Source organism: Grampus griseus, assembly GCF_964374135.1.
Source record: "Grampus griseus genome assembly, chromosome: 16".
Taxonomy (NCBI): domain Eukaryota; kingdom Metazoa; phylum Chordata; class Mammalia; order Artiodactyla; family Delphinidae; genus Grampus; species Grampus griseus.
Window position 1 is genome coordinate 81,157,229 of NC_139010.1, and position 15,428 is coordinate 81,172,656.

The window sequence follows — 15,428 nt, forward strand, 5'->3', positions numbered from 1 at the left end:
TGTTGCTTTTCTTTGTGCCATCAACCCCCTTGGAATATGTAGAAAGTGATAAGCGGTACGAATTTTGTATCTTGTTTGTGCTTCCCTTTTGGCCTAAACGCACCGAGAGCTTTTGTAGACTCAGATTTTGCCTTTTGCAGAAGCCTCTCTGCACGTGCCAAATGCACCACAGTCACCAGAAGAGCCCAGAGGCACGTTCTCTTGTAGCTCAGCCGACAGGCCTCGGGGTTGAGTTTCTCTGTGTGCTGAGAATTATCGGGGGAGAAGGTATTCTGAAGTCTCAGTAGGCAAGATCTGTAGGCTGGACACTTCCTCAGGGAGCTACAAGGGTTGCCCGTTCATAGGCCAGATTCTAGAAGCTCCCGTGCTGGCTTTGAGGCTCCAAGTCCAGATCGTGCCCTGGTCTACTCTGCTTGGCTGGAATATGCAAGATCGCGCATTGTCTTTTATTCTTTTCATCTTTTCGTGTGTGATGGGAACCAAATTCTATCTAATGTGTTCAGTTCCATGCTAAAAACATCTTTAATTTGACATTAATTGAACACCATCATATAAAGCACAGACATGTCTATTTGAGAAAAAAAGAAATCCACAGTGCTCTTTTAAATCAAGAACTTAACATCTGGCTTTTCCCCCCTCGTCTAGCAAGATAACAGGGAGATGTTTCGAAACGTTCGGCACATGATCTACGACCTTATTGAGTGGCGATCGCAGATTCTTTCTGGAACTCTGCCGCAGGATGAGCTCAAAGAACTGAAGAAGAAAGTCACTGCCAAGATTGATTATGGAAACAGGTTCGTTTATTCGAAAGATGATTTCATGCTTACATTATCCAATATAATAGCATCCCCATAAACCTTGAGGAGAATAGAATCCTATCTCACGATAAAACAAAATTTCTAACATCAAAATAATGGCACGGGTTTCATTTTTAAAAGGATGAGCTGTTTTCTCTTGGATCCTGAAGATCAGGGGTTTTCTGAGTCACTGTTGAAAAGTGTTCTTTTCAAGAAGATGGGCCTGGGATAACCTGTCATCGTCACTCTTTCAGAGGGGACCGTGCATTGATTCCCCTGACGGGGAACTTTTCCTTCCTGCTGACAGTATTTGACCTTGATTCCAGACATGGGGGTACTTTGTGTAGTAACAAAAGCACCAGGTTTCTTTCTGTGCAGTCCTGCGTTCTGAAAGTTGGAAGGGACATCGAAGGGCACCTTAAAACTTGGCACCAGTGTAGGGACGCCAGATTTGGCGAACAAAAATACAGCCAGCTGGTCTCTTCTCCGTCATCCTATGTGTGGTTGAATTTGCTCCTTGCCATGTCTTCTCACAAGACTTTCAGGATCAAGCGATTCCTGGCCAAGGAACAAGAGGAGAATTGTCCTATTCCCCAACGGATTTGAAAGAAAACTGGTAATAAAATCGGGTACAATTCCAAGAGAAGACATTGGAGAAGAACCAAGCTGGGTCTGTAAGGAGCCTCGCGTGAGGTGGCACACATATTTATGCTGTGTCAAGGTCACTTGCATGTTACCGTATCTCTCTGAGGCCATCACTAGTATCTGAACAGCCGGATGTGTTTTATTTTTGTGTCAGTATTTCTGCACTAGTGCAGAAACTATTATTATTGGCTTAATAATAAATATGTGAGACCTTTTGTTGGAAAAAGTATACAGCCAGCTAAATTTGCATTTTCGATATGAACAACACGTAATTGTTTTACAGGAGTATGTCTCATGCAAAAGTTCCCATTTACAGCGGGGTGCCGCCCAGCTCTGCTTGAATGCCTTTAACAATGGTGCACTCACTCTCCCACAGAGATGCGTGTCCTGGTGTGGGCATGCATTTCTGATGCACAGTCATCCCAGCTCTCCCAGGTTCTGTAACCAGAATGAGGCCATGCCTTTTCTACCGGGTAACTATTTGACTGTTCATATAATGTCAGAGCTGCAAGAAGCCTTAAAGAGTATCTGGTCACAGGACCCCCAAATGCTGGTCTGTATCAGAATCACTTGGAAAGCTTTCAAAATATAGAATCCTGGGAACCACTCCTTAAGATCCTGATTGCTGGCGTCTGGAATGCGGGCTAGAAATCCCAGTCTTTCAGAATAGACTTGGACTGTGACGGACAGCAGATTGGGAAACTACTGGTTTAGTCCAGCCTCCTCATTTTACACATTAGGATGTAAAGCTCAGAAAATAGCTCCATTCAGCTGAAGGGAGCCGTGGAAAAACTAAAAAAGTGTTTTGTAAAATCAGAATTATAACAGTTTTGTTTTCTGGTAATTCAGACTTTCAAGTGTGAAAAGGTTTTAAAAGCTGCATTATTAGTAAGATGTAATGTTTGGATTAGAAAAGCCTACAGGAGAAGGCTTTTTAATGTTTTTTTCCCCCAGGAAGCCAGAGATTTCTGGGTATAGGATATGAGATATTGTTGCAGTGAAACCCTCTTCAAGACCACCTGCCTAAAAACCCAAACTTTTGGAGCTTTGCTTCTATTTTCTCTTGGAGTATCATATTTTGAACTTATGTCCAGAAACCACCTGCTTCATTTGGCCGTGGGAAGCCAAAGTACATTATGTCGTGGAACAATCTAGTTAAGAAAGGGAAGTATTTCCAAACGTAATTTACTACTTTGATAGGAAATGCAGTCCTTAACAAGATAGGTTTTTGCCCAAGGAACTCACATCTACTCCATAACTTCTCTAAAGCCCAATACTCTGTGCATATCTTTCTAGTTCCTTCTTCAGAAAACAAAATAGTGAAAAATAAAATCACTGTGTTCAAAGTCGGATTTTAAAATGGTTTCTGGGAGACCTTTGAGAATGTGATTAAGGTCATGGACCATCTCTCTAGGAAAATGCACATACATAACACATACACACAGAATTTTGCACGTAATTTCAGGGCGTTCCCTCCCCCCTCCCCCGCCAGAGGTGCTTTGGGCGTCCACGGATTTAGTTTCTGATGGTGTTAGAGTCCCTTGCTCTGCTGCAGTGTACCTTCACAGTGGAGGCTCAGTCTGGATTCAGAACCACCCGAGCACCAGCTGCTGAGAACAGCGCATGGAATGGTTGGTGTGGAGATCCCTGAGAGACCACTTCCTGTGGCAGTTTCCACATGGCATTCCGGAAAGAGCATGGGCTCTGCTGTGAGAGGGCTCTGGCTCAGAATCCAGGCCCTGGGGTCTTTTAGATGTTTCTCTGAGCTTAGGTTTCCTCCTTTGTGAAATGGGTCTGACCAGCTGTACTGGCGGGCCTGAGGTACATGGCAGGGTGTACACAGCAGGCTGGAGCATGGCCAGAACCTCTGCTTCTCAGGGAGCCTGATTCTGTGTGGCCTGCAGGACCTTCTGGTGAGTCTTCCTAAAGCCAGATGCTTTGTAGTTCTGCCCACGCCAGCACTGGCCCTGCCCACACCAGAACAGGAACCCCTACCCACCCTAAACAGCATTGACTCTGCCCACGCCAGCACTGGCCCTGCCCACATAAGAACAGATCCCACTTCATTAGCATTGGCTCCACCCACACCAGCACTGGCTCCTCCCAGGGGACGAGCAGTAATATTTAAGAGGGAGGGGCTTTCCCAAATTGGTGAATCTTGTTACAAAGACAGCTAATAAGAGCATATTACCTCTTGAAATTCCTCACAATCATTACAACCACTAAGGTTCTTTTCATGCAAAGGGAAAAGCCTCTGTTCGTTTAAAAGCCCGTTTACCCTGGGCTGCCAGCAGGCCCAGTTGGTCTTGTTTCACCATCCGCGAATTTGCTCAGTAGATATATTAACAGGACAAAATGAGGTTTTTGTGATTTCCTTGCACAAATAGTGCAGTGGTCCAGCACAACTGACAAAACTGAACCTGCTTGACACGTTATTAGACTCATTCGCCTATAGCTTTAAGGTGTGTGACCTTCGGAGAAGTCAGAGATTCGTTCATCTAAATGGAGGTTTTACTGCCAAGTCAACTTTCCTCTTCAACTCGTAACTGTTAAAGATATTCTCCAACTGAAATTTATCTTCATTTCAAAAGATGTTTTCCTTTGTTGTATGGTTAAAAAAACTAAAAACGCCCCGCTTCTATAGACTTGTTGATAGCAGGAAGAAAAATCCGAAAGGCAGAGTGTAAGGCATCTGTGGTTAAGATCCTCACGTCTTACTAAAAGAAAACCAGAACACAACACCGTAGCACAGCTCTTGGTTTCTTTCTTTATATAATTGCCTTTGTTTATTCTTTAAATAAAAATTGTGGTAAAAATCACCTATTTCGTTGGATTTGGGGAAATGGAGAGAATGTTGCCAAAAAACATTTCCAGATGTAGACGGACAGGTTTATTAGTCAGATGCTGCCTGTGTTGTAAGGTGGCTACTACATTTAGCCACCTGGCCAGAAAGTGGCTTAACATCACTGTGGATGACTTCCATATGTTCCGTGTTGAAACAGTGGAACGTCTTTATCGAAAATCTTCTGTTGGGCTAATTAAGGGATTAGAACTGACTCTAGGTAGAAGGAAAGTAGTGCAGTAGAAGCTGCCAGAGACCGTGGTGAGGAAATGGAGTGGTGGGTGTGCCTCTGCTCCAGCTTTTCCTTCCGCCCACCTCTCCCCAACCACCAGCTGTATATATTTGGGCATATTGGTGGGCATGTGACTGTATATACGTACACATACACACAAATTTATATACACACATGTGCCACGGCATATACATGGCATGTGTGTACTTTAAACTGTCCATACAGGGCTTCCCTGGTGGCGCAGTGGTTGAGAGTCTGCCTGCCGACGCAGGGGACGCGGGTTCGTGCCTCGGTCCGGGAAGATCCCACATGCCGCGGAGCGGCTGGGCCCGTGAGCCACGGCCGCTGAGCCTGCGCGTCCGGAGCCTGTTCTCCGCAACGGGAGAGGCCGCAACAGTGAGAGGCCTGCGTGCCGCAAAAAAACAAAACAAAACAAAACAAAATTGTCCATACAGTTCACATGGTAATTAGCAACGTACATTTCATTTGGACTTTGTAGATCTGTAAGACAAAGCCACTACGGCAATGGAAGTAAAAACTGAATAAGTTTTTTTTTTTTTTAAATTCCAAGGGTATACATTTTAAGTTAAAGGCGGTGACCTTGCAGAATTGTGTTTCCTAATATTGTGTGGGTGCCCCGACTTTCGGTGATGTTTTCTGCTCAGTTGCTGGGACTGAAGTTTGTTAGAGAATTCAGAGCCCTTGGGTTGTGCAGTTCTGAATTCTTGTTGTTCTAGGATCCTTGATTTGGACTTGGTGGTGAGAGATGAAGATGGGAACATTCTGGATCCGGAACTAACTAGCACGATTAGTCTTTTCAGAGCTCACGAAGTAGCTTCTAAACAAGTGGAGGAGAGATTACAAGAAGAGAAGGTAAGTTCACCTCTCTGCAACATGCCATTTACACATGGAACACAGTTTCTCAGCAGCGGTTTACTACATTAGTAAAACATCACCACTGATGCCCATTACGTGCACTGAAAAGGACCTGAAAAGGCACAGCTGCACAGTATATTTCATACGACGAGGGGTGGAATGGAGCCCAGCATCAAAACATGCTGCTGATGACCTGAAAGCATTTCAGCTCTTGAGAGGGGTGTGCTTCAGCTCAGGGGGCAGGGTTTTAATGACATTGGCTTTGTGGTCTTAGCTCGTGGGAAACAATACTCGATTCTGTGTTTCCTCTGATAGGAGGAGGAGAGTGACATATCTAAGCTCAACGATCTTATTTGCAAAGCAGAAATAGAGACACAGACGTAGAGAACAAATGTATGGATACCGAGGAGGAATGGGGGGTGGGAAGAACTGGGAGATTGGGATTGACACATATACACTATTGATGCTACGTATAAAATAGACAACTAATGAGAGCGTACTGTATAGCACAGGGAACTCTACTCAATGCATTGTGGTGACCTAAATGGGAAGGAAATCCAAAAAAGTGGGGATATATGTATATGTAAGAATGACTCGTTTTGCTGTACAGTAGAAACGAACACAACATTGTGAAGCAACTATGCTCCAATAAGAATTAATTAAACAAAATAAGCTCAGTGAGGGTGGGGACACGTATCTTATTGATCTTTTCCATCTTCCATGGCCTTTAATGGTATCTTGTATGTAGTTGACACTGAGAACTCGATTGCCTGATCGAGCCGTCCATTCATTCAGCAGCTGTTGAGCACCTACTCTGTGCCAGGTACTGAGGCCATAATGAGGAATAACAGAGATGTCCTCGGAGGGTTTGATCTAATGGGAGAACCAAAAAGTAGACAAGCAACTCCACATGTAGTCTCCGTTCTGATTCATTGACTGGGCCCCTACGTGTTTTGTATCTGAAAATACTCAGTATAAGCTGTTATGCGACTGGGACCATTGCACAGGGCACTGTTATTTTCAGTTGGGTGCGTGCCTGTGATGAGAGTATCAGGTGAAGACAAGGAAGACGCTGCATGAAGGGCTTTGCTGTGTTACTGCAGCTAGTTTCACATGGTTTTCTGTCCTGTAGGGAATGAACAAAGCAAGGGGTAGCCAAGAGTGTTGCTCTTGTCGACTTTCTGTTGCATTGTTTTATTTCCACTGACAGTCTCAAAAGCAGAACATAGACATTAACAGACAAGCCAAGTTTGCTGCCACCCCTTCTCTGGCCTTGTTTGTTAACCTCAAAAACGTGGTGTGTAAAATCGGAGAAGACGCCGAAGTGCTCATGTCCCTGTATGACCCCGTGGAGTCCAAGTTCATCAGGTCAGTGACGTTCCCTGGCTGCTGTCTTTCCTCTTTGGTTACTGTGGGGAAGATGGCCTCAGGACCCCCCACAAAGTCTTGCTCTTGCAGGGAGCCCTAGGGGTGATCAGCTGGCCAGACTTCCCCCAGGTAGCTTTCCTGCACGTACGTGGATATTTGACGGTAAAGCTGAGTCTTGTAATGTTATAAGGACCTCGCAACTGCAGCTTGAAGTCATGCTTCCTATGTTGTCTTTAGAGGATGTTTTGTTTGTTGCCCCCGCCCCCCCCAAGCCCCACCCAATGTATTGCTCTTGTCTTAATCTTGCTTTTTCGAGCTTTGGTTCTCTGTGAATGTCATTTCTGGACCTTTGGCCTACTGTTATTTCTCTGAGATGGTTGGTGGAATACAGTGTCTAGAACGGTGCCTGCTATGTAAAGGCTCTCAAAGAATGTTCAATAAATATTGTAAATCCCATCTCTGCCATGTCTGTCCTTTCTCATGTGCTCTCTTTCTCAGTTCTTGTTTTTGTTCCTCAGTATAACTTTCTCTTTGTCCAGAGGGAAAAAGTATGGTTTAAACTGTGTGTGTGTGTGTGTGTGTGTGTGTGTGTGTGTGTGTGTGTGTTTTAAAAGTCTAGAATCTTCACTCGTATTTTTGAAAATTTAAAAACTTAGTATATGACAGAAAACAGAACAAATTTCATTGCCACTTCTGATAAGGACTTTATTTCTTCTTGTTGTAGGATTCAATATGTATTTTTAGGTCATATTTGGTTTGTGTCAGGCTCTGAAATAATCAGGCAGTTTTACTTTATACTATAAATGAATGAATGGTGAATGTGAGACTATAATTGTTCCAAATGAACAGATATGCTTTTCATAATAAACTTTTAACATATACACACAACTGTGTAAAATAAACAACAGCGACCTACTGTATAGCACAGGGAACTATATTCAGTGTCTTGTAATAACCTATAATGGAAGAGAAGCTGAAGAAGAATACGTATGTATGTAACTGAATCACTGTACTGTGCACCTGAAACTGACACAACATTGTAAATTAACTATACTTCAATTTAAAAAAGTGGTTAAAAAAGTAATAAAAACTTTGAAATGCCATTTGCATATAGTTCCTTTGGAATTATAACCCTGAGCATCCAAAATTAAAACCTCAAGGATTTTGTATAGGCCGTCCTTGCATACTATCCTGTATGGAAATTGCTTATATGTTAATGGCAGAGCAGCTGTATCTGATGTGGTTGATATTTCTGAACCCATTCAGTTGTCTGCGTCGTGGACCTCCGTGGTATTAATTAAAAGTCAGTGTGGATGTACATTTGGTACCCTGTTCTATTTGGGAAATTAATTTGCTTTTATTTCTTTTTTTCAAGTGAAAACTACCTGGTTCGCTGGTCAAGTTCAGGATTGCCTAAAGATATAGACAGATTACATAACTTGAGAGCTGTTTTCACTGTAAGTGCATCCAAAGATGTTCATTTGAATTGCTCACCATTCTAATGACTATTTTTAATGACCGCGGTCTGACTTTTCACCACACTAGAGCATGGGTTCTTGGGATGCCTTTAATACTTGTTAATTTACTATAATAACATAACTGCCCAGGGATCTTCTGGGTCTCTAGCTACCCTTAGAATCCCCATGACAAAGATGTGTACTTCATTACGTTGAGTATGTCTCTTAAACTTGGATCTTAAGTTCATTTAATGCTAGTTGACTTTTGTGATTCAGCTCCTTTTTGTCTTGTGAATGACTTATTAAAATGCTAAAAACTGGTTGGAGAAAAGAGTCGCAATCCATCTTTCTACTGTCTGTTTCAATTGAACCTGCATTGAATAATGGTTCTCCAAAATAACTTACGGAAATTAATATTTCTAGGATCTCGGAAGCAAAGACCTGAAAAGGGAGAAAATCAGTTTTGTGTGTCAGATTGTTCGAGTGGGTCGCATGGAACTGAGAGACAATAACACAAGGAAGCTGACCTCCGGCTTGCGGCGGCCTTTCGGGGTGGCCGGTAATCCACTTCTTTCCTTTTTCTTAAGAGTTTCAAGATCATCACCTTTGCCGTGAATACGAGCTGCCGTTGAATATTGGACAGCGGGCTGCTTGCTTTATAAGCTTTTCTGTTGGAGAGAAAAAAAAAATGTATTCGTTCTTCTCTGCATGGGTTCAGGTCCCCATTCAGCTCAGGGTCTTTACTCCACAAGCTTCAGGTGCAAATTGTATATTTGGTTTGAAAGTGGATCCTGTCTCCTGGAGGAGACCCTGACCCACATGCTTATCCTGGAGGGAAACCAGTCACTGGAGGGTTGCAGGCTTTCTGGACTTGGCGATTGATAGATTTAGGAATGAATTTACACAGAATGGTCGAAGGGATGAAAAGGTAGAAGGAGCAGAAAGCCCGGAGAGGACAGAGTTCTCTTCAAATAGGGGCCTTTTATCCTGCGGACGTGTGCTCTGGTTTTGTTCTGTTTTTGGTGACAGCACAAGTAAAGGGAGTGATGAGTTATCTCTGTGGAGGGGAGAGGAAAGTGTCCCCAGGACGTCCTGATTAGTTGACCTCTTGCAGTGTCACTCTCAGTTTTCACCGTTTGGGAAGTGATTTTCTCTCGCGATTTGGCGGCTGCAGTGGAGTTTCATTGCGCAGCCCTCTATTTCTTCCTGTCCTTTCTGTGGTTCTTGGGATTTATATCAATAGGTATGTGAGAAAATTCTTCCTTTCCGATACATCACTGGATTTCTTGTATGAGCAGAGATGGAAGGACTCTTTACCTGGGCTACCAGGAAACTCAGGGCTTAGTTCCGTTTCGTTTTGTTTTGGCCCATTTTAAACAGATTTTATTTTTAGAGCAGTTTTAGGTTCAGAGCAAAAGGGAGCAGTGGGGTGAGGTAGGGAGGAGGCAAGCGATCTCTTACCGTCCACGTTCATCCCAGAGGGCTGGCTTTCCTGAGCTGTTGAGCTGGTGTGTTTCTATAGATGCTACGTAAGGACCTGAGCCTTCTGCTTATGTGTTTCCCAACTTCCTACTCCTGTCTGCTCTGAGACGGAGGGAGGACATTTCATCGTGCGATGTGGCCATGTACACTTTGGGCACAAAAGGTAAATCTTTTAAGGCAACGACTCTCAGCCCTAAGTGTATTTCTCATTTGCACTTATACAATCACATACACAGCCTGGGGAGCTATTAAAACATATTCTTGCCCAGGTATGCGGTGCACATCCTTGAACTTGGATCTTTGTGTCTCTTCTGACTGTTGGGAGAGGACGAACCCCTAGAAGCGGATGCTGTGTATCTTGGCCACGTGGATGTGTGGTGCCCAGTGGCTATGAGCAGGCTGTGGGGGTTGTCACTCGAGCCTGCTTCTCATCCCTGCCTGTGCTGGCTTTCTACCTGTGCTGTCCCTCCTCCATCACCAGCATCCTGACGCCACCTTCCGTCTACCCCCTGCATCGTGTGATGTCATGTTTGTGGGCCATTTAGATCCTCCTCTGTCACACACCTTTGGTGACTACATACAGCTGGACTCTTGGCTTTCTTTTTTTTTTTTAATAGATCTTTATTGGAGTGTAATTGCTTCACAACACTGTGTTAGTTTCTGTTGTACAACAAAGTGAATCAGCCATATGCATACATATGTCCCCATATCCCCTCTCGCTTGCATCTCCCTCCCACCCTCGCTATCCCACCCCTCTAGGTGGTCACAGAGCACCGAGCTCATCTCCCTGTGCTATGCGGCTGCTTCCCACTAGCTATCTGTTTTACATTTGGTAGTGTGTATATGTCCACGCTACTCTCACTTTGCTCCAGCTCCCCCCGCCGTGTCCTCAAGTCCATTTTCTACGTCTGTGTCTTTATTCCTGACCTGCCCCTAGGTTCTTTGGAACCTTTTTTTTTTTTAGATTCCATATATATGTGTTAGCATACAGTATTTGTTTTTGTCTTTCTGACTGACTTCACTCTGTATGACAGACTCTAGGTCCATCCAGCTCATTGCAAATAACTCCCTTTTATGGCTGAGTAATATTCCATTGTATATATGTGCCACATCTTCTTTATCCATTCCTCTGTCGATGGACACTGTGGTTGCTTCCATGTCCTGGCTGTTGTAAACGGTGCTGCAGTGAACATTGGGGTACATGTCTCTTTTTTGAATTATGGTTTTCTCAGGGTATCTGCCCAGTAGTGGACTCTTGGCTTTCTTAAGATGGACCCTCATACCTGAACATAGAAACGCTTGGGCTCTTACTTTGGGGGTGACGCCCCCAAGTCCTTCATTCTTCCCTGGGCAACGGGGACCTTTGATGCCCAAAGTCCCAATCACAGCGAGAACTTTCTTCACCAGGGCCTGTGTGCTGAAGACCAGTGAGGGAAAGACATGGTGATGGGCGATTTCAACGCCTTTCCCTCTGAGACTGGGCTGGGGGCCCAAAGGGGCTGTCACTCCCAGGAAGTAGCAGAGCTAAGGCTGCTTTCAACTTACTGGTGCTCAGACCTAGGTTGTGTTTCTTGCTCACATGCTGCCTTCCTGCCAGTAGTTGCTGGGCTCCTGGATGTGTCCAGGGCTAGAGACAGGGCTTTGACAAGGGAGCTGGATTATCAGAGAGACTCATAGTCAGCTGGTGGGATGAGTCCCAGAGGAGAGAGGTCTGCGGACACAGGAGAGCTGCTCACTGCGGCCTGGGCTGCAGGAGGTAGTCTCCTGGGTTCAGACTCACTTGTTCTGACCCATATAGAGCCAGTTGTCTGAGCTGCTGCTGCAAATACCGAAGGCTGATTGGACTTGGGCTGAAAAATGAGCTCTATTTGTTGGTTCAGAACTGGTGGTAAAGATGTAGTCTTGGCCATATGAGCACCTTAACAACAGGAGGGATGCTTCTGTTCTGGTCCTGCAAATCCCTTGCCCCTTTTTAGGGTGGAGGGAGGTGGTAGAAATGGTCCCCATTTTTAATATATGATTGTATGTTGTTAAAGAGGGCACCGTGCAGAAGGAATTAAGTGAGGCGTGTTGCTCACTTACCTGCAGTCAGTTGTAGCCGAGAAGAGGCAGAGCACGTGTCCGGTGCCCCTAGGGCTCTTCTCGGGGTTTCTCGCTGTGTTGGTCTGAGCTGGGCATCGGTGATGTTCCAGCTGCCAGATTTGGGGCAAATTCATTCAGGTCTTTGAGCCTAGTTTCCTCAACCATACAGTAGGTGAGTGAGGGGATTAGCTGTCCAGTGTTTCTTGAAATGGTGTCCACGGATGCCAGCGTGGGGTGGGTAAACCGTAGCCACTTGATGTACTGTTTCCTTGTTGGGGCCGTGCAGTGGCTGATGTGAGGCTCCAGAGCGGTGCTGTCCAGTGTGGTCGCCCTGCCACGTGCGGCTATTTTGGCATAAGAATGAAATCAGAGTAAAAATTCAGTTCCTCCATTCCACCGGCCACATTTCAGATGGTCCTTGGGATAGAACATTTCATCAACACACAAGGTTCTATTGGAAAATGCAACTCAGTCGGTGCCAGTTGGGTAATAGACAAAGGAATTTATTAAGTGGAACTCTGCTGTTTAAGCCCCAACCCCATTTGGGCTGGTGTTTTCTGATAACTTGATTGGTCTTTCAAACGTGGAAATACTTTAAACTTGAATATAAGAAAATTCCACCAGTTTACGCTTGTTGTTGGTCAGAGGACATTCCGATGTTCTTTTGTTTGTTTGTCTTCCATGATGATAGCATTTAAGCAAAACCGCCTCTGTTCTTTTCTTGTCCCCAGTGATGGATGTAACAGATATAATAAATGGAAAAGTAGATGATGAAGACAAACAGCATTTCATTCCCTTTCAGCCGTAAGTATGGGGCAAAGTACTTAACCAGATAGAATATGGAAAATGTATGTTTGTAATAATTATCTTTATAATTCAGTTTATAAATTCAGCACAAACAGGAATTGATTATTGAATAATAATGAAACATCTGTTTAGTCGCTGCTCTAGTGAAGGGCATTTTTGTAGTCGCAAGAAACCTGCGTTACAGTTTATGGTCTTGCGAGTAGAAGATTTTACGTGTGATCCCTGACGTGCCTTATCCTGTGGGACGCTCAGAATTACAATTCCAATCTGAGCATGCATGTTTCTTCACATAATTGATTTATTCTAGTAGCTATTCACAGTTTCAAAGTACAGTAGTTTCAAATTCCTCATGGGAAGTTGCTGTCTTCAAAATAAAAAAACCGCACACAAGAAGAACGAATTCTTTTGTAACTTGTGATTTTTCTGTCTCTGGGGCTGCCTCGAGTGGACGTTGTCTGTGCTTTGCCATTTTTAGGGTTTGTCTAGTTCTGGCCTGAAGTCTATAGAGAGGTGTGCTGGGAAAGCACTTGGAGGAGATTCATTAAATTGATTCTCCGATTTGAAGGTAGTTCCCGTGGAAAAGGTTGAAAGAATTGGTGTTATTTCCCTGGAGATTAAAGCCAGAGGGCGCCTGGATAATGGTCTGTAGTCCCTTCAAGGGCACTTCTCCACCTTAGACAGAGAGAAAGGAGGAGGAATTAGAGGGGTTTAGGTTAACTACAAGAGGGGGCTTCCTCCTGGCGGTGTGAAATCTTAGAAGACAGAGTAAAGGATAAATTGAGTTAGAATGACCTGTCATAGTGCCCTGCATTCTGTCTTTTCTCCTCATTTCTCTTTCTACTTAAGTGATTCCAGGCTTGAAAGAAATTTTATTTTAGCCAGTTCTGGTTGTTTTCAGGTGTTGGCTGAGGGGGCTTGGAGGTTGGCGGGTGGTGCGGGGAGTCCTGTCCTGGGGGGATGGGGGAGCAGGAGGTGGTCTCCCTTTGCACCCCTGTCTTTGCACGACGGACCGCGCCTTCAGCCCCGGGCTTGAGAACCACTTGTTCAAGGTGGAACAGAGTGTTTTCCTTTACAGGCAGGTGATCTGGTCAGACAGCATCTTGAAGCATGGCTCAGTAGGCATTTAGAATAACAGAAAACATTGCATTAATGTGCTTGAAATTGAGGTTCGCTTTTACGTATCTCACCACACAACTGGAGGCGAAGGTTTTTTGTGGCTTCATTGCTTTAGATTTATTCTTCTGTCCAACACTGTAACCACTAGCCACATGTGGCCATTTCAGTTCATGAAAATTAACTAAAATTAAATATTTAGTGCGTCCATCACACTAGTTCCATTTAAAGTCTTCAGTACCACAGGTGGCCAGTGGCTACCAGATTGGTCAGTGCAGGTAGAGACCATTCCCGTCATCATAGAACGTTCTGTTGGAACGTGATACTTTGGAATCATACCTGGTGAAGAGAGTTACAAAGGGAACTCCATTCTGCAGAATCTGGAAGTTTCTTTAGTAAACAAGGAGAACATAATCTTGGAACATGGGCAGATATTGAGGTAATAACTAAAACACACCATTATAAAACGGTACTATTAAGTTGCCCATGAGAAAAACAATGCAGCCCAGTGATGTTTTGAATGCCGTTTTATTCATTAGACCTCAGAGTTTCTTGATGCCCAAATGCACCAGTGCATTGAAATTACCTGTTGCCTACTAGTGTCTTCTGGGAAAAGTCAAGGGAAGAAGAAAACTTGGGTTACGGTTTGAAAAGTGAGGGGGGTTAGTTTTAGACTCACTAATCTCAATTTCACCGGGACTTGTTATGACCTATTTGACGTGGCATCTTGCTGCCACCTTTTTCTCTCTTGTAGTGAAATGTCCACTTTAATTACATGTTCACTTCTTACTGTAATTTGTCACTTCCTGCTCCATTAAAGGAAGACTGATACACAGATTCATATGGTCAGTGTTAGAAACAAAAGAGAAGCATGATTTTAATAGCAAAATAAGCAATGGAAGTAGTTCTTTGGGAAATGCCATGCTAATGAAACCCATTTTTTGCTCCATTAAAACTGATTTGTTATACCACAGGATACATTTTAGGGAAGGAAGCATAGAGTACATTTCTCTCTCTCTGTTTTTTTTTTTTTTGCGGTACGCGGGCCTCTCACCGCTGTGGCCTCTCCCGTTGCGGAGCACAGGCTCCGGACGCGCAGGCTCAGCGGCCATGGCTCACGGGCCCAGCCGCTCTGCGGCATGTGGGATCCTCCCGGACCGGGGCACGAACCCGCGTCCCCTGCATCGGCAGGCGGACTCTCAACCACTGCGCCACCAGGGAAGCCCTCTCTCTGTCTTTCTTAACTTGGTGAAGTAAATGAAAACAGGACTCAGCTTTCTTGAGTAACGTGGGCTCAAGTGATGAATAGCGCTTGTCCTAGTTTCTAGGAATAATTGTAGACATTATGTACCTGATGTACATTTTCTCGCTTGTTGCATATTGTGCTTTGCTGTGCTACACAGTATCTCCCTTTGCCCATGTCGCCCGTTGGTTTCTGTTTTCTCAGTCCTAGTGCAGCTTCTATTAAAAGCTCCTGATCCATGAGTCCCCAAAACATTGATGATTTACATTCATAATTGTGTCACAGTTTTACTCTTCAGGCATGGTAGTTGTGTTCTCTGAGGATTATGCCACTCTTTTCACATTTAATTATTTTAGGCTACGTTGAGTACACAGTCTGATGGAGCAGAGTGGTTGCTACCCAAGCTTCCCAAGCAGTTAGGTCCGAGGGATCTTTTGTTTTTTTTTGTCTTGGTTTTGCTTTTCCCTTCAAAGCACCCACCCCT

At 44.3% G+C, this 15,428-nt stretch overlaps 1 protein-coding gene and 1 pseudogene across 4 annotated transcripts in view; both read left to right on the top strand.

The window, feature by feature from the left end:
- DOCK1 (dedicator of cytokinesis 1) overlaps positions 1-15,428 on the top strand; it is a 526,850-nt gene that overhangs the window by 68,148 nt on the left and 443,274 nt on the right. For all 3 annotated transcript variants that reach the window (XM_082673365.1, XM_082673366.1, XM_082673367.1), the window contains exons 6-11: positions 646-794; positions 5,254-5,389; positions 6,603-6,760; positions 8,136-8,217; positions 8,641-8,776; positions 12,513-12,585. In XM_082673365.1, coding sequence (XP_082529491.1) covers positions 646-794; positions 5,254-5,389; positions 6,603-6,760; positions 8,136-8,217; positions 8,641-8,776; positions 12,513-12,585 — 734 coding nt within the window. The remainder of the gene's footprint in view (positions 1-645; positions 795-5,253; positions 5,390-6,602; positions 6,761-8,135; positions 8,218-8,640; positions 8,777-12,512; positions 12,586-15,428) is intronic.
- LOC309834491 (large ribosomal subunit protein eL39-like) lies at positions 1,320-1,475 on the top strand (annotated as a pseudogene). The gene has a single exon. The product of its transcript is annotated as a large ribosomal subunit protein eL39-like (transcript).